The sequence below is a fragment of the Brassica napus genome, chromosome A8 (assembly GCF_020379485.1).
Source record: "Brassica napus cultivar Da-Ae chromosome A8, Da-Ae, whole genome shotgun sequence".
Classification (NCBI taxonomy): domain Eukaryota; kingdom Viridiplantae; phylum Streptophyta; class Magnoliopsida; order Brassicales; family Brassicaceae; genus Brassica; species Brassica napus.
The window spans coordinates 412541-435153 of NC_063441.1; the positions used below are offsets into that span (position 1 = coordinate 412541).

Genomic DNA, 22613 nt, shown 5'->3' on the forward strand with positions numbered 1-22613 from the left:
ATTAGTTGGGCTGTGGAGAATATTTATTGGCTGGTTGTTGTAGAGGGATTATTCATCTTCTTAGAACTGACTAAACTCAGATTCATCTTCTTAGAACTAACTAAACTCAGAGAGAACATTTATATGAAAAAACATTTTTAAAATAACTAACCATCGAGTTTATTCATCTTCTTAGAACTGACTAAACTCAGATTCAACATTGATTCAGTTTATGTGATGTGTTTTTGTTTTTGCTTGCTACCGTTATGCACACATAACCAATCATACGATTTACTTATTATCACATATTTGGAATCTTCAAAATTGTATTTTCAGTACAAAATAAATGTTTCGACGAATTACAGTAACTCATTTTATTTTGTCTCAAAAAAGAATACGAGATATTATTTTTGTAAAACGCATTTTAGACGGTGAAGCTGCGGTCCATAATGCATGACTACAAAACACAATATTGCACTACAAGGAAATAAAGCTTGTACACGAGAAACCGTCTAGGAATTAAAGTACTCGATCACAGAATTTGAATGCCACAAATAATTCCAAACTAGTATATGTTTTTGGTATTTCAGCGCTAAGTCCTCACAAATCTATCAAAATTAATATAATACATTGCCTTAACAAAGAATCCGGTGTTTCATGGGAGAAGCAAGCACATACACAGGAGGTATCACTCAGAGAGTGCGTAGAGAATGAACAGATTGAAGTAGAGTATGTTCAAGGTGATAAACAGAAAGCCGATATCTTGAGAAAAGCTCTAGGAAGAATTAGATTCAAAGAAATGAGAGACTACATTGGAGTGAAAGAAAACTTCAAGCTTAAAGGGGAGAATGTTGGATAAACTTGAAATTACTTAGGCTACAAGTAATAGATATCCTAATGAGTTTAGGAAATATTGTGTTGTGTTTATCCTAATGAGTTTAGGAAATATTGTGTTGTGTTTATCTTAATGAGTTTAGGATAACTAAAGTGTTATATAAAGAGATATCAACTTGTGATATAACTTAAAAGTTTATGAGTTTGAGGTTTTGAGATAGTTTCCTCAAGAGTGATTAATAAGAAGTGTTCTTATTCGAGTTACTATATTTGTGTTCGTGATTACTGAGAACTATAAAATTTTACAGGTAACATTTTATTGACGTGTAACAAAACATGTTAAAGACACTTGGCAAAAAAACGTCGTTAAGGATATTTCCAATATTAGAATACGATCTTAGTTGTTATGATTCACAGTTCTGGTACCTTGAAAACCAAAACGAAAAAGATAGAGAAAAAAGTTTGTTGCATCACCACATTCACATATAGAAAATCGAATTAGAGATGGAGCGTAAAATATGGCAACAATACCTTGCAAAATAAGTTATGTTTCCCCTGCATAAATACTTCGAATCACCCAAACAACAAGAGGATTCATCCACAGCAAAACTTGCTTTTGAGGGGGAATCAATAAAAGTATTTTTTTTTTCTTTTATTTTTTGTAGGAAAGGGTTAGTTATACGTAACACAGAATATTTAATAATATGGAGGGGAGGTTATTGACGGTGTTGGTCTGCCTTGTCTCTACGGTGGCGATAGTGAACGCAGGCGATCCTTACTTCTTCTATACATGGAACGTGACTTATGGAACAGCCTCACCTCTCGGCGTTCCCCAAAAGGTGATTCTCATCAACGGTCAGTTTCCTGGTCCTAACCTAAACTCAACCTCTAACAACAACGTCGTCGTCAATGTCTTCAACAACCTCGACGAGCCTTTCCTCTTGACCTGGTAACTTAACTATATAGTCTCTATTCTTTGTTAGATTATGGTCATAGTAGATCTTAATAGGGTTAGCCCTACGGTTTTCTCTTTTCGGTTTATTCGTTTTCGGTTAGTTCGGTTTGGCCACAATCTCACCAAATTGAACCCAAAAGAATTCGGTTTGTATTGTTTTGGAAGGTTTTGGTTTTTAATTTTATTAATAATAACTGATTTTTGGTTTCGATTTAATTTTGGTTTAAGTTAAAAAAAAACTCAGCTATTTTTTTGTTTTTTTGGTTAAATCAGTTATTTTTATTAGTTTGGTTATTTTGGATAATTTGGTTATTTTTTTTAAAAAAATGTAGTACTCTATTTTCTTTGAAAACCAACTAACTGATATATTTTCTTTGAAACCCAACTAACTGAGTGCCAAATCGAAAGTTAAGTATTTTCAAATCCTAACTATACCAAACTCAAAATCAGAATCGAACCGAAAACCAAAATTTTTTTTATTATGTTCGGTTCAATTCTGCAAGGCTAATTAGGGTTGCTGTAAGAGAATACCTTGTCCGGTCTGTCCAGCTTTAAGGCAAAACAAGTCTGTTCTTTGACTGACTCCTATCCTATGTAATATGAGTACTAATGGTGGAACGTGGTTGCAGGAGTGGGATCCAGCACAGGAAGAATTGCTGGCAAGATGGTGTGGCTGGGACTTCATGTCCCATCCCAGCAGGACAGAACTTTACTTACCATTTCCAACCTAAGGACCAGATCGGTTCCTACTTCTATTACCCGACCACTTCTCTCCACCGTTTTGCTGGTGGGTTTGGTGGTCTCCGTGTCAACAGTCGTCTCCTTATTCCCGTTCCTTACGCTGACCCTGAGGATGATTACACTGTCCTTATCAATGACTGGTACACAAGTGGCCACACCGCTCTCAAGAACTTCCTTGACAGTGGACGCACCCTTGGATTGCCTAATGGTGTTCTGATCAATGGAAAGTCCGGAAAGGTTGGTGGAAAGAACGAGCCTTTGTTCACGATGAAGCCCGGAAAGACATACAAGTACAGGCTATGCAATGTTGGATTCAAGTCTACTCTCAACTTCAGGATCCAGAACCACAAGATGAAGCTTGTGGAGATGGAAGGCTCTCATGTCCTTCAAAACGACTATGACTCACTCGATGTCCACGTAGGCCAGTGCTTTTCAGTTCTTGTCACTGCTAACCAGGAAGCTAAGGACTACTACATGGTTGCATCCACTAGGTTCTTGAAAAAGGAATTAAGCACGGTTGGTGTGATCCGGTACGCAGGAAGCAACGTCCAGGCCTCAGCAGAGCTTCCCAAGACTCCTGTTGGTTGGGCTTGGTCTTTGAACCAGTTCAGATCTTTCAGATGGAACCTCACCTCTAATGCTGCAAGGCCTAACCCGCAGGGATCATACCATTATGGAAAGATCAACATCACACGTAGCATCAAGCTTGTCAACACTAAGAGCGTTGTGGACGGTAAAGTTAGGTATGGCTTTAACGGTGTATCACACGTTGACACCGAGACTCCTTTGAAGCTGGCTGAGTACTTCCAGATGGCAGAGAAGGTGTTCAAGTACGACGTCATCAAGGACGAGCCTGCAGCACAAATCACCGCATTGACCGTGCAGCCTAACGTGCTCAACATCACTTTCCGTACCTTTGTAGAGATCATTTTCGAGAACCATGAGAAGAGCATGGAATCATTCCATTTGGATGGTTACTCCTTCTTTGCAGTCGCGTAAGCATCTTCTGATCCCTTATCTTTATCTATCTATCCTGACAATTGTGTCTAAGGTTCCCGGTTCGAATGACCGATAGGACAAAATTAATATTACATGATGTGATTTCGGACCTAGGGGATTACGGGCTTTGGTCCTGAACCTCCTGGTTTCCAAAAAGGAAAACCTCTAACTTTGTGATACTATATGGGAGCTTTTTTAGATCTGAGCCAGGGAGGTGGACACCTGAAAAGAGAAAGAACTACAACTTGCTGGATGCGGTTAGCAGACACACAGTCCAAGTTTACCCCAAGTCTTGGTCAGCTATCCTATTGACATTCGACAACGCCGGTATGTGGAACATCAGGTCTGAGAACTTGGAGAGGAGATACCTTGGACAACAATTGTATGTGAGTGTTCTCTCACCGGAGAAATCGCTAAGAGACGAGTACAACATCCCCCTCAACACTAACCTCTGTGGCATCGTCAAGGGCTTGCCATTGCCTGCAAGCTACACTTAAGTTAAAGTAACTACTCCACAAGTGGGGTGTACTATTAATTTTCTAATTAACCCTTTTCCTAATTTTTAATGTGTGTAATTTGTAAACCACCAGTTCTACTTATTTTCATATATTATCATTAACCACAAAGTTTTGCTTCCTCATTGCGACTAAAATGCATAAGAATCGCAAGCAGCTGCATGTAATTAAAGATGTAAAGTTAAAAAGATACATAAGAATACAATGAGGCTTGGGTTGAAACAAAACATAAGTATAGCAAATGAGAAGTGGCCACCACTTCTTGATCATAATGCCTAGATTCCAACAATATCAATCTGAAACAGAGAGTTTGATCTAATAGATCATCCAAAAAAAAGGACAAGACAACTAGATTACACATCATGAATACCGCTGATGTTTCAATTGATTCCATAATAGTTTTTTTTTTTAATATAAACTTACTCTAGTACAAGGAGACAATCTTTTTCTCTAAGAAGACAAAAAAACCTTTTGCCATTACCCCAAAAAAGACATGTCTTCAAATCATTACACATAACTTTACTGCGTTAACCCGTTGAAGAAGTCACTACCATAGCTCACATCAATAAGCCCTACTCCAACAAGTGTACGGTAGCATAATGCCTCAAGTTTCTCCATAAACGTATGAGCGCCTCTTCCTGCAACCAAACACGGAATCTCAGAAAGACAAAAAAAACAAAGACACAAAACATGGATCCAAATAGTTTACCTCTCTCGACCAAGATTCCTTGCTTGCTAAGTAATGGTGGAGCTACATCCTCCACAAACGCCAATCCTTTCTGAGAATTGGGTAAGGGCTGCTTGAGTTCTAATAGCAATCCTGAGGCATGTGAATCTTGCTCCCTATTCGCGCTTCGAGCGACTCCAAACCATGCATCGTCGATGTGTTGGCTAAGTCCATCGTATCGGAAACTTGGAAGATGATGAAGAGATGCATAGTCTTCCTTGTTAGGGTTTGGGTATTTGGACAGTATCTGATCCTCTGTTTCGGCAGAGCACATATACTCCAGCTCAAACACATCTTTAAGCAACAGTGGATGTTTAATCCCTGCCTTGGACTCTTCTATGTCTTCCAATGTTTTATCACCGTTAGATGACCTTCCCAAAGATATGTTTTTGTTTAGTCTGCGTGGTTTCTTGTCATGCACGCAACTTCTATTTTCGGATTGCCAACGAAGCCAACTGTTAATTCTTGAAAACTCTGTTTTCTGGTTGACATTTTTCTCAAAGATACCGATCTTGGAACAAGCTTTTCTCGCAGATCCTTGCACCGTCTGTTGCACTTCTGTCTTGTGCTCAGACACAACCAACTTGATATCGCATTCAGATATGTCCTGACTATAAACTGTTGCTGCATCGTCCGCTCTATTCTGACTCATAGCGCAAGTGGACTTTGAAACACTCCTCTCTGATGAGTCACACAGAGAATCATATACGTTCTTCATCATAGGAAGACACACAGATTCAGATCGGACATGGGCCATTGAGTTCCTTCTTGACTTGGAACCTGGACTATTGGAGATTGGGCTAAAATCTGCACCTGATAATCTTCGGTTGCTGCTAGCTGTTGGTCTCATGAAGCTACAAAAAACATCTGAAGCACGTCTTGATTTGTTTCTCCTTAATTTTGGAGTAACTTGAATCTCTTCTCTTATCTCATCCACTTCTTCTGCTTCTTCAGTAACATGAGGCTTACCAGAGAGTTTCTCTAATGTCTCGTTTAGATATCTGATCTCTTTTAACGTTATCTCGCGATCTTTCTCGATCGTTTCCATCATCTTCTGCAGATTCATCATCACAGTCTCCTTTTTCTCTTGTGCTTCCTACGCGTCAAATGAATAGTTAACCCATCAGAAAGTGTAACACACTCTAAAGTAAGTTAACGTGTTATGCAAGTTATTGAATTCCATTACCTTTGATTCCTCCTGACCTAAATGAACGTTCTTTGCCCTCGTTGCGAAATCTAAAGAGCATATGGTTTCACACAGATCATCTTCTTTCCGGCCGATATGAACAAGCATCAGTGTCTTAGAGTCTTGCCCTGAAAAATCACGAACCACTCTTCAATAACAGAACACAACATTTGAGTTAAGATCAAGAATAGACCTGGTCAGATTAACCGAGAATCGAAAACCGAACCAAAACACCGAGCAACAAATAGGTACCGATATATCTAAACAATAGTTTATATATTAAATAATATTAGCTATGATTAGTTTTTAAAATAACCAAGTATCTTAAAATCTTGTTAATAAATCGGACTTATCTAAAAAATGAATTACCTAAATATTGTTTATCCAAATTATCCAAAATTATCAGAAATACTGGAACAGTATTAGATTCTAAATAGTTTTTTTTTTTTTGAGTACCCGGTTCCCAACCTTTTATCCAAACCAAACTAAAAAATGAAATAACCGAACCGAAACCGAACCTAATTTTGTAAATATCCGAACAATTTCTAAATCTAGAAAAATTGAAACACCCAATCCAAACACTTTTTGGAAGATTTTAGGTACCGAGAGAGTCTTTCAGAACTTGTGTGAGCTTGCTGTTCCTGAATCACAGAACAAGACAAAACTCAAATGTGTCAGAGATTGAGACCTAAAGGGTTTCCAAAAAAAAAAGAAACTGATAGGTTTACCTGTAAGGAATGTGAACGTTCTTGCGTTGAAGAGAGTTGATGACATCTCCGAGAGCAGATAAAGAGAGATTAATGGCTTTGCCTTCATCAAAACGGCGGCCAGTTGCTTTAGTTTTCAACACGCGCTCGCTTCCTCCAAGATCAACTAGCCAAATCTTGTTTCTTACACGCCGTCTCTCAGTAGCTCCAGCACAAGTAATCGATACACGGATCATACTGTTTCACAAGTCAATATCAAAGAACATAATGTAACAGAAGTTTAAGGAAAAAAAAATACCGAGTTTTGAGTTTCTTACCAATGTGATCTGCTGGATGCAGAGTTAGAGTTAGTGAAGGCAGTTGCTCTGTTTCTACAACCTAATTTGTATAACTTGAAGACTTCATCAAAGCCATTCACTTTACGAGTCACTAAGTTCTCTATATCTATCTCTCCCTTTGGGTTTGTGTGAATAAGAAGACTGAAACAGAGAAACATAACTCACTGAGTTAATATAGTCCAAATCATATCTATCATTGACGGTTATCTGCACATGTTATTATTGACCTTGGAGGTATGGGACCAATGGGTTTAGTTCCTTGAGAGACAAGCAAGTCTCTGAGATTCCCCATGTAAATCTCAAGCATACTAAACTTGATTACAAACTTATGATTGCTTTCCTCGACTTGTTTGAACAATCCCTTGATTGCTCGGGGAACGATACCTGGTGATTCTGGAAGACCCTCCTGAAACAATATTATATATCAACTTAAAGAGGAACAAGAAATGAAATCAAAGTGAGATGTTTAGGTTAATCCTTCTTACCATTGTAAAAGTTTTTCCAGTACCAGTTTGTCCATATGCAAAAATGCAAGCGTTGTAGCCATCGATAACCGATTTGATTACCGGTTCAATCTCTAAGAAAACATCATCTGACAAAATTTGAATACTATCATAAACAACACTTTCATGTATGTGTGTAATCAGTCTTAGGCCGTTATGGAGTGGACATATCTAGGTGAAACATTATTCTATAGCCTAAAATGTAAGGACGAGTCCTAAAGAAAATAACGTCATAATGGAAATTTCTCAAAAGAAAATCAAAGCTACATACCTTGTGATGAATCAGGTTGGAAAACTCTGTCGAAGTTGTAGGTTTTCCTCTTGCTTTCTGTTAACTTGATGAAAACGTTTCTTGTATCCGAAGCAACCGGCGCTCTCATGTTTTTGGAGTCTAAGGGTTTGACTCGACAAAACACACGAATGTTCCCTGACCAATATTCAAAATTGAAACCGATGAAACTAGACTCTTAAACTGAAAACTTACGTTAACGAATCCTAGTTTTTTTTAATAGATGACTAACCTTTAAGGTCCAAAAACTCGTTCAGAATCTGTCTTCTTCGTTTGTTCTGATCATTTACTTGAACTGTTAGGGTAGAGAGTTGATCTGTAACAAAAGAAAAAACAGAGGAAACAGAGCAAGACCCATAAGTAACAGAACTAAATAAATAAATAACAATTGAAGTTTAACGGTTGAGATGCGTTGCATGTAGTACTTCTAATGCTCTGTTCTTCAATGAAAGCAGAATCGTCCTCTTCCTTTGACGTTGAAGATATCTCAGAAGAAGAAGAGACGTTCTTGGCGATGTTGCTGACAGATTTAACCCAAGATGAAGTCAAATGAGATCTTAAACCGATCAATGAATGGACTGTCTCAGGCAAATTCTGAACCCGTTTCGACCTTGTCCTCTCCATTGAACCAAACCTTGATCTTGAATAGAAAAGAGATTCTGATATCACTGAGCTTTTGCTTTTAGAGGGAAAGAAACTTGGAGAGAATGTTTTTCATGATAATCTTGGTGGAGAGATATTTGTAGCACTAGTCAATATTATACCAACTGGAAATTAATAATCTAAATTAACTATTTTTAGAAGAAATTAATTACTATTTGCCCCCTTTTTAACTTTAACATTACTGGCGAAAATGTTGATACTTAGAACGTCACTGGTCAAACTTTAAACTAACAGGTTTAAAAGTTGTAGATGACTTCATCCACATTATCAATATTTACAGATTTTGTTTTTGACAAAGTTCAATATTTACAGATTTTTTTGCTTTTTTTTTCCAAAACAATTAACTTGGACCTAAATTTAGAGGTTACGTTTTACTTTTATATAAACTTAATATGTTAGTCCAAAATCTATAAATTACCAAATGGAAAGTATGACTAATAATAACCAAACTTACTGATTTAATTTTTTAAAATTTCCTTCTATACTTTACCATTAAAATATATTGTTAATGAAAGTACATAATATTAGTGTATATTTATTTTGCATTAACTATTCATTTTAAATAAGATGTGCTATTAAAACCAATACAGGTTATTAGCATGTCTTATTGTTTTCATATGCTAATCATTTTAATAAATATACTATAAATAACAAATATTAATTATTACTATCTATTATAATTCAATAAAATTTATTAGTAAAACACATCATACAGCTACTAATTCAATTTATAAAATATATGGACAAACGAAATTCATGGGGACTTATCTCAGATGCATGACAAGTAGAGGTATTCAATCTGGTAAAACCAAACAAATTAAAACCAAACAGAAACGAAATAGAGAAAGTGGTTTGGATTTGATAGTACCGAATATACCGAATGGATGCCATTTTTAAGAAACCGCAGTATATAGAATGATCAAACCAAAAAATGAATAAAATCGATCAATTAAAATATAGAGGTAATTATATGTAAACTATATAATATAATTAATGATATATACATAATAAATTTTATTGATATGTTTCTCATACTTCAAATGTTGATTTTAAAATTATCTTAAGTCAAAAGTTTTCCTGCCAAAATTACCAAATGTTGATTTTAAAAAACCTTTCTAGCAAATTTGTGTTGTATCAGATTCTATTATATGGTCTTCAATGGACCCCATGGGCAACCCATGTTAACATTGGCATTAGTGGATTTAGTTCTTAATGAACATAGTCATTCTTTGTCCACAAACAAGAAATGCACAAATGGATATGCATAAATCAACGTGGGATAACCCAATTGACAGCTCTAACTAAATTAATAAACACGATAAACTATTAAATTTATTTAATTTTAAAGTGGATTAATGAAATGTATGATACAATTTAATAAAATAATAAGATGATAATTTTGAAAAATCTCAAGTAAATATATGATCCTAATATAAATATAAATTAATGAATATAAAATTTATCTAAATATAACAAAAATATTTTATTTTTATTCACAGTGAAGTCTATTTTTAATTTTATACACTTCAAAAAATTTGATGTAGTCATTTAACATATAAAAACATCTACGTTTAAGGTACATATATTGTATACACATAATAATTGAATAAAACAATATGAAAATTGTATATGAAAATTTAATCACTATATACTTTATTTTTTTTCTTACATAAAACACATTTCAAGATATACAAATCTAAAAACAAAATTTTGTAAATAATAAATTTATAAATCAACAAATATTATAATCCAAACATTACTAATTTACCCTTATGAGGTAATGTCTGGTCAATTACCACCAATACATCTTCCTTATTTATCCGAGGAACCAAAGGTACAAGTAGTGGTTAAGTATCCGAGGAACCAAAGGTACAACTAGATTCGGACCCGCACAACCGTGCGGGTATTAATTTTCATGTTTATAATTAAAATATATTTTTAAAGTTACTTATATATTTAAATATTTATTTATAATTATTTTAAATATAACAATTTGATAGTTTTCATGCTGTAAGTTAATTGATTATTTTGAATCATCACAGTTTAAGATAAGTTAATTTTATACATGAATTATCTAATTTACTAATGTTAACCCGTTCTACCAACATATTATATTTCTATCATAAATTTATAATGTTTGTAAAAATAAAATATATTAATTTATCAGTTTAAATAATTTAATAATATTTAGTTAAATACAACGTTTAATTTTAAAATGATAGATTTTACTATTTAATTTTAAAATGATAGATATAACTATAAAATAGTAAAATTTGATATAATTTTTTTCATTTTATAAAAGATAAAAGAGTGTATATATATTAATGTATAATAACATTAATTTCATTACTAATTACAAAATTAGTGAAAATATTTATATACAATTTTTGATAATTAAGATATTGTTATAATGTTTTTCGACACATTTGTTAAGAAAATTAAATATATATATTTATATTTTAAATTAAAATATATCAAATTATATTATGATTTAAGTAGTTAAAAGATTATATATTAGCATTAAGGAAATACATTTAATAAAAAATTTAAACGATGATCCAAATAAAAATACACACATGAATCAAGGTGAGTTTGTTAACCAATCCGGGTTCTTAGGAGTCGATGTTATATTAAGAATCATATATTATTAATCCGTATTATTAGTAATAAATGAATGATAAAAGATCTCTAGTGAGGGTCCATTTTAAAAAAAATCACACATGAATTAAAGTTGTAACTTCTGTTCTAATATATAAGATATGAAATTGGACTTTTTATTATATTTTTATTATATATATTGAAAACATTATTTTAATAATGGTTATTGGAAAATATTTTAGTAAAATAAATGTTTGAATATATGTATATTTTAAATCAATTTTTGATATAAATCAACTTTAAATGATTATTTTGATTTGAAATATGTATATAAAGTTTAAATTTTATTTTATGATTATTTTAGACAAAAAAATGCTTGTAGATAATTAGATTAGTCAATTTACATATATTTTAAAGTTTGCTCAAATAGATAGTTTATCATAATATAATGGACTTCCAATTTTTATTATTAACATATAAGCCTATTATTTTTTTCTTAATGCATTGTTATCCATGTTTCCAAACAATATTATATTTATCTTGTTTCCAAACAAACTTTTTTTTTGAACTGCTATCCATAATTCCAAACAAATTTCATTAACACTACTATTCAAGTTTCCAAACAATCTGAATGTGTACTTTAGTTTTAATAATATAGATACAAAACTCATATTTCTCTTAAATTCATTGCGTTTGAAGATCATTCTCTATCTGAGATCTTATACACGTGAGTTTTGATTATGTTTTACAGAACAATGAATTGATCACGGGAAATATGAATGTTACAAGACACTGAAAAATGTGTACGGGTGATCGATTTTACCACTAAGACTAGGTAGTAGTCCGCCTTGTGCGGAAAGAGATTCTTAATTTTTTTTTTAAGATAAAAAAACATTAGTTCTGTCTGATTTGAATATCAATTCAGTTTTACGTTGTTTTTTTATTATTTTTAGTCGCCGAAAATATAAATACCATTCTAAATCCATATTTATTTGGTTTTGTTCTGTAAACAAAGTGAAGTTTTTCGTTTTTTCTTTGGTGATAAACCCAAAAATATTATTTTTTGACATATATGTATATTTTAAATCAATTTTTGATATAAATCAACTTTAAATGATTATTTTGATTTGAAATATGTATATAAAGTTTAAATTTTATTTTATGATTATTTTAGACAAAAAAATGCTTGTAGATAATTAGATTAGTCAATTTACATATATTTTAAAGTTTGCTCAAATAGATAGTTTATCATAATATAATGGACTTCCAATTTTTATTATTAACATATAAGCCTATTATTTTTTTCTTAATGCATTGTTATCCATGTTTCCAAACAATATTATATTTATCTTGTTTCCAAACAAACTTTTTTTTTGAACTGCTATCCATAATTCCAAACAAATTTCATTAACACTACTATTCAAGTTTCCAAACAATCTGAATGTGTACTTTAGTTTTAATAATATAGATACAAAACTCATATTTCTCTTAAATTCATTGCGTTTGAAGATCATTCTCTATCTGAGATCTTATACACGTGAGTTTTGATTATGTTTTACAGAACAATGAATTGATCACGGGAAATATGAATGTTACAAGACACTGAAAAATGTGTACGGGTGATCGATTTTACCACTAAGACTAGGTAGTAGTCCGCCTTGTGCGGAAAGAGATTCTTAATTTTTTTTTTAAGATAAAAAAACATTAGTTCTGTCTGATTTGAATATCAATTCAGTTTTACGTTGTTTTTTTATTATTTTTAGTCGCCGAAAATATAAATACCATTCTAAATCCATATTTATTTGGTTTTGTTCTGTAAACAAAGTGAAGTTTTTCGTTTTTTCTTTGGTGATAAACCCAAAAATATTATTATTTGTTTGGTTTCATGTTATATAAATTTTAAAATGTTTTGATGTCAAACCAATGGTTTCATTTTACAATTGCAAAGTAAAATTAAATCGAAATAAAAGTTGAAAAAGGACTTCTAATATTATTTGTGTTGTTTGTACAAACAATATTGGTGACATTTGAAGATTATGTATTTTATATAAGATAATCAAATATTATTTGTGTTATTTGAACTTTCATATATGTTAGACATCATATAAAAAGTTGTATATTTATACTCATAGAAATTTGTTTTTATTGAGTTTGAAAATATAAATGTTCTTAATAGTAGTTTTTATATAATTTATATTTAATAGTTATTTTTATTTTATTCAATTTTTATTCCCTAAATAAAATATAATTTATAAAATAAAATAATTTGTACGCATGAATAAGCAGCCTCACATAAAGAACTCCAAAAATGTATAAAATCAACAAAATTTTGCACGTAAAATCATAAACTATGACACAAACTATGCCCTTTGTCGAGAACTTGATTTCTTAGCTGACAGAAGCTAAGTTTGTATAATATCAAAATAAGTAGGATCATAAGTCTAAAATGACTTGGTCAATGAAAATATGTGATTTATTTGTGTTTTGATTGAAAAGTTAGTAATTAAAATGAGCTACTTGTTTTTTTTGGAACACAGAGGCACTTGTTAAAATGAGACTTCTTTGGGCTTGGAGATTATTTTGGCATTTTTTGTTCGAGTTTAGTGGGAAAGAACCAGCCCGTCGGATTAATTTCACACAGATGATTAAAAACGACAACGTTTTGCTAACTGTCAGGTGAGGCCCGTTGACCTAACGCGACCCGGCCCAATATAAGTAAACAAACCCTGCTGAAACTATCATCGACTCACCGGACCACCAATAATCACCGGCGGTAGTCAGATTCTCACTCTCGCCCTGGTTTCAAACAGCTTGAGGAGCTTTTGGAAAGAAGATGGGAAAATTTGAGATAATAGAAGAGGTGGAAGGAGATCGCGTCGGAACTACAGATTACTACTTCGACAGAATCGGCGAACCTCTCTCTATCAAGGAAGAAGACGCTCAGTACGATCTCGAAAACCCTCCGTCGCAGCCTCTCGCCATCTCCGAACGCCGCGGCTTAGTTTTCATCGCACATTCCTCCGGTTAGTGTTCACAAATCCGCGACGATGTTACAGCTTTTGTTGCTCCGTTGTGTGTGTGACTGTTTTTGTGTGAAAATTAGGGTTTCTCGTGGGAAGGACTAAGGAAGTGATTGCTGCTTCCAAGAACAGTGACGGGAAAGGAAGTAGGGTTTGTATCCAGGAGATAGCTCTTGTGGATGTTCCTGTTGGGGACGTTCGTATACTGTCTCTCTCAGCTGATGATTCGATTCTCGCGGCCTCTGTCGATGCTGAGATTCACTTCTTCTCTGTGGATTCACTTCTTAACAAGGTAATATGGCTCTGAAGCCTTTAGTCTTTGTGTGGTTTAAGGTGTTAGATGATCACTCTCTTGTTCATGCTTAGTTAAAGTCCTTTTTTAATTAATGTTATGCCTGTTTTTTTTCTCTTGGGAATGGCTTTTGAAACCATAGTTTCGTTGTCTGTAACTCTTTAGTATTTGTAGCACACAGCTAGAAGGTATTTGCCTTTTAGTCTTTGTGGCATAGTGTTTGCCTGTAATCCTGGTTTCCTGTGTTATAAGATCATCTCTTATTCATTTGATTTTTGCTTAATCTAACTTCTACTTCATTCCACATGCTAATGCTAGTTAGAACCCCTTTTTGACTAATATTATGCCCGTTCTGTATGGCACAACTTGGATAGTTTTGTCTATGACCATTTGCTAGGATTTAGAATCTATGTTGATTGGTAGTTTACTCACTTTATTTGTCTTTTGGTGCAGGATGCAAAGCCTTCTTTTTCTTATTCACCTGACGAGTCAGGCTTTGTTAAGGATTTTCGGTGGACAAGGAAAGATAAACATTCTTATCTTGTTCTTTCTAGCAATGGGAAGCTCTTTCATGGAACTGATAGTGCACCCCCTAAACATGTTATGGATGGTGTTGACGCAGGTTTGTTTAGTTTCTTTAGCTACTCCTTTAGAAACACAATAAACCATGTTATTGGTAATTATGGAGTTTATACTTTGTTTTTTTCTTAGTTGAATGGAGTTCGAAAGGGAGTTATATTGCTGTGGCTCAAGATAATAGCCTGCGTATTTTGTCGTCAAAGTTTAACGAGAAGCGTTGCATAGCACTATCATTTGACTCATGGATTGGTGACTCTGATGAAGACTGTGTTGTGAAAGGTATGTTGCACGTTTTGGTCTTCTTATTTCCTATCAGTATTTTCCGTTTTTGTTCAATTGGCATAGTTGTTGTATGGTATATGAGTATCGACTGAGTCGTACTCTACTCCTATGCATACAATATGATCCTGTTGGAACTTGGAAGTTCTTGTTTATTGGTATCTCCCATCTAAATCTTGGTTACGTCCTTATTGTTCTTGTGATTGTGTTGAAATTTCCCTCATTCTATGCACACTACCATTGAAAAGGTTTCATAGATGGCTCTGAATTCAAACCCTCTCAATGACTGGCTGTTTACCAACAATTCTCTGTAACAGTTGATTCTATCAAATGGGTACGCCAGAACTGTATTCTGCTCGGATGCTTTCAGCTGATTGATGGCATGGAAGAAAATTACCTCGTTCAGGTTATCAGGAGTCCAGACGGGAAGATTACTGATGTGAGTAACCAATTACTTGAGATGGAATGAAACTACATATATACTTATCTGGTTTGTGATTTTTTGAGCTTCTTCTTTTCAGGGTTCGTCTAATCTGGTTGCTTTATCATTCTCTGATTTGTTTCCATGTTCAATGGATGATCTTGTTCCGGTTGGTGTTGGACCTCATTTACTCTTTAGCTACGTAGACCAATGGTATTTTATGCTAACTTTGCCTCTCTTTTTATTTTGTTTTCCTTTACCTTCTCATAATTATTGGAATTTTCCTGCCCTCTGCAAACCATATGTTAAATCTTTCGCACTCAAGATGGAACATATGGTCTTAAGAATTTTTTTTTTTTTTCCATACGTAACCAAATTGGAAAGCTGTAAATTACCAAGAAGGTTCGCGAATGATAGTGTTTTTTCAAATTGAACTAACTGTGATACTTGATACACGCTTCTACCATTTTCTATAAGTAGATTTGAGCTCATTTACTCAATACTATACAAGTTCTTGTGATAATTTACCATTTTCGTCCGGTAACGTAATAAAGTTAGTCTAGTTATTCCTGAAATTTCCTCTTATCACAATAAGAAACATGGACAAAGTAACTTACCACTATTTTCAAGGGTTGAAGATTGTATATTATTGCTAACTTCTCTTTATTTTCATACAGCAAACTGGCAATCACAGCAAACAGGAAGAGCATAGATGAGCATATTGTTTTGCTTAATTGGTCACCTGGTGATGATGAAAGTGCAGTTTCCGTTGTTGATATTGACCGAGAGACCTTTTTGCCAAGGATTGGGCTCCAAGGTATGCAGTCTAGATCGCTGTATTGTATTTGTGCTTTTTCGTATTACGCGTTTGATATAAGAATGTCATTCTTTTTTTCCAGAAAATGGAGACGACAACATGATCATGGGACTCTGTGTCGATATGGTTTCTGTTGAGGGGACCGTTAATGTCCGTTCCGGAGGTGATGAACTGAAAGAACTCCCTCCATTTTGTGTTCTCGCATGCCTCACTTTGGAAGGAAAGCTGGTCATGTATAATGTTGCTAGGTAGGCTTTATCTCTCATATGGTTATAAGTTTCTCATTGTCCATGATAACATTACAGGAGACATTAAAACTGTGTTACTCTACAGTGTTTCAGGACTCCCAGATTCATCTGATGTTGATTTGGCTTCTTCTTCTGATATAGAAGATGCTTATGCCCCTTCAGTTGGAGATGATCTTCCTGGACAATCTTCGGAAGAGTCTGAACAACAACGAAAATTTAATTTTTCGGTACAAAATGAACAGAAACACCTTAACTTAGAGAATTCAGTTTCTCTGTTGCCTACCGAACAAAGGTTCCCAAAGGAAGAAATTTCTAAGAAGGAAACTGAGTCTGTAAAAAGTTCAGTGTCTGGGGACAACAACGTGAAACAAGAACCCTATGCTGGAAAATTATTACAAGCCGCAGATGGTCAACAAAGCATGATTCCTCGGCAGTTCGGAACAAGTTTTGTACAACCTCCTTCGTCCGTAGGATTTGAAACCAAAAATTTTGCAGGATTCGGTCATATCTTCCCTGTTCCTGATAAACCTCAGAAAGATATATCGGAGCAGTCTAAGTCTATGAATTTTCAGACCAGTTTTGGGTCAAAGAGTACACCAGGCTTATTTGCATTTTCCGGCCCGCAGAACGCTAGTGTTACGCCACCACAAAATACACCAGCGCAGCTATGGTCAAGTGGGAAAGGCGTCTCCCCTCCAAGTTTTGGCTCCGGTCTGTTTCCATCAGTGAAAGATACTCAGCAAAAGCAACCTGAACAGACCGAAACTGGTTATGTGAATCCTCCTACGTGCATCAGAGAGAAGCCTGTACAAGCTATTGAGACTACTAGAGCATCAGCGTTGAGCATTCGAACTCCTCCGCTAGGCCAAAGTCAGGACGCTGGTGAAGGGGTAGAAAAAATCGATCCCCTACCGTCTATCCGTGCCTCTCACCTGTCACTACAAGTGAAATCTTCCTTCGAAAAGTCCTCTAATCATCAGCAGCACAAAACTCCGCTCAATGCTGGACCTCTGAGACTTGAGCATGCCATGTCAAAGCAACCCAGTAATGTAAACTTTTCTCACTATTCTTTTCTGTAAGATCTTATTCATGTTATTATGTATGTTAGGAAAGAGTATTCCGAACTCTTATGCTTTCACATTCATGCTGTGCTCTAGTATTTATCTTACTGAAGTTATATCATTGACGTACCTCTTTATTTCTTTCTTGTGCCAGATAAATGAGATGGCCAGAGAAATGGATACCCTTTTACAGTCCATTGAAGGACCAGGTGGTTTCAAGGATTCTTGCACCTCATTACTTACAGGTCATATTGAAGAATTGGAGCAAGGACTTGAAATTCTTGCTGGCAAGTGCCAAACGTGCAAGGTGCATTTAAAAGCTCATGTATTTGGTTATTGCTTCGTCTTAACTTGCTCCTCGTTTGATATTTGACCAAACCAGCCTCATCAAGTATACAAATACTGTCATTGATCCTGGTCCTTTCTCTGTTTATTATTAACTAATTTATTTTGGTGGTCTCCAGAGCATAACTCACGAACAGCAAGGAGAGATCCAACATCTTCTGGACAAAACAATTCAAGGTGATCTATTTATTTTATCATCCCAGTATGTAGCACGAAAGTATTGTTAGCAGGTAGATTTGTTTTGTTTTCTTCTAAGCGCAACCAGTAATACCTAGAAAGTATTGTTAGCAGGTAGATTTGTTTTGTTTTCTTCAAATCTGAACTTAAATCGAGATGTTGAGAAGATGGGTAAAAACCCGGATAGATTAACCTACTTTTATATAGGTATGTATCCTTTTACTGGGATACGTGGTGATAACTGATAAGTACAGTATTCTCACATCTGATATTTGGATGTGATGGTGTGAAATAGCGTGAAGTTCTAGGATGATATTAGTATAAGCTTGCGTTATGAATTTGGGTTCTGCATTTTTCATATTTGCTCTCGAAGTTCCTATGCTACAGTTTTCTTGTTCTTTGATCATTGGATATATTTAATACTGTTTCATATCTTCCACTGCAATCTAGGCTGCAAATCATCAGGTTGTTATTTTGTGTCTTATTATTCCTTCATTTGGGGATTTCAGTTTTGGCAAAAAAGACATACATGGAAGGCATGTATAAGCAAACTTCTGATGACCAGTATTGGCAACTTTGGAACCGCCGGAGGCTGAATCCTGAGCTTGAAGCCAAACGGCAGCATATTGTGAAACTAAACAAGGTTGTTTATGAGTTGCTATATCTCACTCAACTGGCTATTACTGCTTTAAGCTCGTTTTGTTATTTATCTTCTACTTTCCTCATTCAGGATTTGACTCATCAACTGATTGAACTAGAGAGATACTTTAATCGGCTTGAACTGGATCGCTACCAAGATGATGGAGGACTTCCTCTGTCCCGAAGAGGTGTGCCAAATAGGTCTGCTCCTTCAAGGTATATTTTGTGGTTGTGAAATCTTATAAAAAGAACTTCGCAATAAATTGTTGAAGTTGACCATAATCTCCCCTTTCCACCACTGAAAAATTGGGTTGATTATTTCTGCAGACGTGTGCAATCCCTTCATAGCCTTCATAACACAATGAGTTCCCAATTGGCAGCTGCTGAGCAACTCTCTGACTGTCTCTCAAAACAAATGACCTTTTTGAAAATTGATTCACCTGTCAAAAAGAATGTGAAGCAGGAGTTGTTTGAGACAATCGGGATCCCTTATGATGCTTCATTCAACTCGCCAGATGCTGTAAAAGCCAACAATGCATCGTCAGCTAAAAACCTATTACTCTCTTCGATTCCTGCAAGTATAAATGCACAGTCAAAACAACGCCAGTCATCTGGTACGAAAAGTTCCGACCCTGAAACTGCCAGGAGGAGGAGAGAATCATTAGACAGGGTAATTGTGGGAGAAACCTTTGATTCAGTACTAGATGAAATAAATATATGCACTTTCTATTACGGTGTACCTCACGGTTTGCTCTACTTTATGACCTGTTTTGCAGAACTGGGCTGCTTTTGAGCCTCCGAAAACAACTGTTAAAAGGATGCTTCTGCAGGAGCAACAGAAGTCGGGTACGAACCAACAGATTGTGTCGAGTGAGAGATTACGGCCTAAGGTTGATACACAAGAGCAATCACTGCTTCGCCTGAAGGATCATGCATCACCTGTAGTCTCCTCCAATAAGGGTGAGCTTAGATTTAATGTGTAGTGCATTAATTTGATCTTGAACAATGTTCTTGTGTTTCATTTGCATGCGTTATCTTTGACTATGTTATCACTATGTGCAGGAATAATGAAATCATTCCAACAAAACACATCTGAAGCTCAATCAACCCCGTTCAAATCAACGCGAGCTATGCCACAATCTAACAGTCCCTTTAACCACTCTTCAGCATCTGCATCAAAGCCAAGCTTCAATTGGTCTGGAAGTAAGTCGAACAGTATAGCTTCTTATGCTGAGGAATCTGCTCCGTCGCAGAGTAAGGATACAAAGACACCGACTGTATTTGAACAGACAGAAAAGAAGGCTGGAGGATTTAAACTTCCTGAAGGCAAGGCAAATATGTTTCCTGATAGATCTGCTGGAAGTGTGCAGCGGCCTACTGGTGCACCTGTGCAATCACAGTTTAGTTTCAATACCAATAGCAGTATGCCTGGTAATAGATTAACTTTTCCTGCTGCAACGGTATCAGCTTCTTCTTCACCTTTGTCTAGCACGTCACTTGATTCCGTTTCCACCTTACCTACACCGTCATCACGTTCATTGCCAACCTCTACGAAAGATTCAGGTATAAATTCTTTGTCTTCTGTCTATTTCGTTTGATTAACATAATATTCAACTATCATAACTGTAATATTTGGTCAATGACATTGTTATCGTCAGTTTCAGCTCCAACATCTATTCCCATCAGCTTGGCATCAGTCCCACAAACACTTTCAGGCGCACCGACATCTACAGTTTCAGCTACGGGGATCAGTGTTCCATTTGGTAAATCGTTGACCAGTGCCAGTTTAGATCTCAATCAAGCAGCTACGTCAACACCTTCTCCATCACCTGGCCCTACAGCTGGTTTCTCTTTTAAGTTACCAGCTTCTTCTCCATCATCCCCTGAAATTGTCTCATCTTCAACAGGCCAATCTTCGGTTGTTCCACCATCTTCGACAGCATCACAAGTGTCAACTAGTCTGGTCTCAGCAACCAGTTCCCCAACAGACAGCAATCGTTTGTTTTCATCAACCTCTTCATCTTTAACTCCCCCTATTACTTCTACCGCTCCTGGCGCGTTTAAGTTTCCTCAAGTTTCTACCCCGTCGTCTGCTGTGTCCACTGCAGAGCCAGTCTCAGAACCTAAAAAACTAGAGACTCAAAGTTCCTCAATTCTAAGTACGGGAAGTACTGCAGAGCCTGTAGCAAAGGCAGCAACATCACAGACTGAGCTGCTGCCGGTGAAAAGTGAAATTTCGACCTCAGAGACTACAGTAACAGCCCCTGTCAGTACATCTGGGTTCCTTTCTGGATTTTCATCCGCAACACAGTCTAGTCCTGTAAGTATGGCGCCTCCTTCATTCAGTTGGCCTGGTAGTTCTCAGCCGCAACAGCCATCGCCAACACCTGTCTCTTTCCCTACATCCTTTTCAACTTCAGCAAGTCCATTGGGTGAGAAAAAAGACACTGTAGATACACAGGAAGATGAAATGGACGAAGAAGCTCCAGAGGCTAGCCCTGCGGCTGAACTTAGTATGAGTGGTTTTGGAGGTTTTGGGCTTGGGTCAACTCCAAACCCGGCTGCTCCCAAATCAAATCCATTTGGTGGTTCCTTTGGTAATGCTACAACAGCAACAAGTAATCCGTTCAATATGACAGTCCCCAGTGGCGAGCTATTCCGACCTGCATCATTCAGTTTTCAAAATCCTCAACCATCTCAACCGACAGGATTTGGCGGGTTTTCTACAACGCCTTCTCAAACTCCCACTCAGGGCGGATTTGGCCAACCGTCGCAGGTTGGCGTAGGACAGCAAGCACTAGGATCGGTACTGGGTTCATTTGGGCAGTCGAGGCAGATTGGTGCTGGTCTCCCAGGAGCTACGTTTGGTTCTCCTACCGGATTTGGTGGCTCTAACCCAGGAAGCGGCCTCCCAGTTGCACCAGCATCTGGTGGTTTTGCTGCTGCTGGGTCTAGTGCCACTGGTGGATTTGCCGCCATGGCTTCGGCTGGTAGGGGATTCGCAGGTGCTTCTTCTAGTCCAACTGGTGGATTCGCTGGCTTAGCCTCAGGTAGTGGTGGTTTCGGCGGTGCTGCTCCAGGAGGAGGAGCTGGTGGTGGATTTGGTGGACTTGGTTCAGGATCGGGTGGTGGTGGATTTGGTGGAGTTGGTTCAGGCTCGGGAGGGTTTGGAAGCTTTGCTCCTCCTAATAGTGGAGGTTTTGCTGGAGCATCAGGAGGTATATACATATAACATCTTAAACATACACAATCATGCTCTTATTACATCTGTGGACCATTGTATGTCTTTTCAACAGGTGGTGGTTTTGGGGGTTTCGCTGGCCAAGGGCAAGGCGGTGGTGGTGGGTTCTCAGGGTTTGGTGGGAACACGGGAGGAGCAGGAGGAAAGCCATCGGAACTCTTCACACAGATGAGAAAATGAGACGAAAGATATATATGTTAAAATGAGTATGGCATGCGAGCAAAGTCTCTGATTCACTTTAGATCTAATCTGGTAGCTATTATATCGAGTTTGTATGTTCATCTACATTAATGAAAACGTTTGTTTGTGTACTCAATTTCTTAGTTATGTGAGCGGACCCTTGCAGACTAAACTCCCACGTGGCTCATGCCTTTGGTCATCGGCTAATAGCCTACATACGAGTGCGCTTTTTCATCATTGTGAAAACCGATTTTAGCTTGTTTATTGTTTTTATAACATG

The 22613-nt window shown here is 36.1% G+C and overlaps 3 protein-coding genes across 5 annotated transcripts; 2 read left to right on the plus strand and 1 right to left on the minus strand.

Moving 5' to 3' along the window:
• Positions 1-1241: 1241 nt before the first annotated feature.
• LOC111213563 (L-ascorbate oxidase homolog) lies at positions 1242-4129 on the plus strand. Its single transcript, XM_048738401.1, has 3 exons — positions 1242-1762; positions 2398-3504; positions 3708-4129. Exons 1-3 carry the CDS (start codon positions 1518-1520, stop codon positions 4003-4005), a joined length of 1650 nt encoding a protein of 549 aa, XP_048594358.1. The 5' UTR covers positions 1242-1517; the 3' UTR covers positions 4006-4129.
• Positions 4130-4409: 280 nt separating this feature from the next.
• On the minus strand, positions 4410-8895 carry LOC111213564 (kinesin-like protein KIN-14T). The gene is made up of 11 exons (XM_022715359.2): positions 8199-8895; positions 8006-8089; positions 7756-7911; positions 7467-7573; positions 7209-7387; positions 6961-7122; positions 6665-6880; positions 6540-6577; positions 5937-6064; positions 4733-5846; positions 4410-4661 (listed from the first exon to the last, which is right to left on the minus strand). Exons 1-11 carry the CDS (start codon positions 8395-8397, stop codon positions 4543-4545), a joined length of 2502 nt encoding a protein of 833 aa, XP_022571080.2. The 5' UTR covers positions 8398-8895; the 3' UTR covers positions 4410-4542.
• Positions 8896-13803: 4908 nt separating this feature from the next.
• LOC106360365 (nuclear pore complex protein NUP214-like) lies at positions 13804-22567 on the plus strand. 3 transcript variants are annotated; one of them, XM_048738404.1, is made up of 19 exons: positions 13809-14057; positions 14138-14346; positions 14800-14968; positions 15058-15204; positions 15522-15643; positions 15726-15838; positions 16303-16442; positions 16525-16690; positions 16776-17739; positions 17906-18058; positions 18216-18273; positions 18783-18916; positions 19004-19128; positions 19240-19582; positions 19689-19872; positions 19975-20475; positions 20571-21999; positions 22036-22130; positions 22209-22567. In XM_048738404.1, exons 1-19 carry the CDS (start codon positions 13868-13870, stop codon positions 22331-22333), a joined length of 5367 nt encoding a protein of 1788 aa, XP_048594361.1. In that variant the 5' UTR covers positions 13809-13867; the 3' UTR covers positions 22334-22567. The 3 variants fall into 3 exon arrangements, with proteins under 3 accessions (XP_048594360.1, XP_048594361.1, XP_048594359.1); XM_048738403.1 differs by having other exon boundaries at positions 13804-14057; positions 20577-22130; XM_048738402.1 differs by having other exon boundaries at positions 20571-22130.
• The last annotated feature ends 46 nt before the right edge of the window (positions 22568-22613 follow it).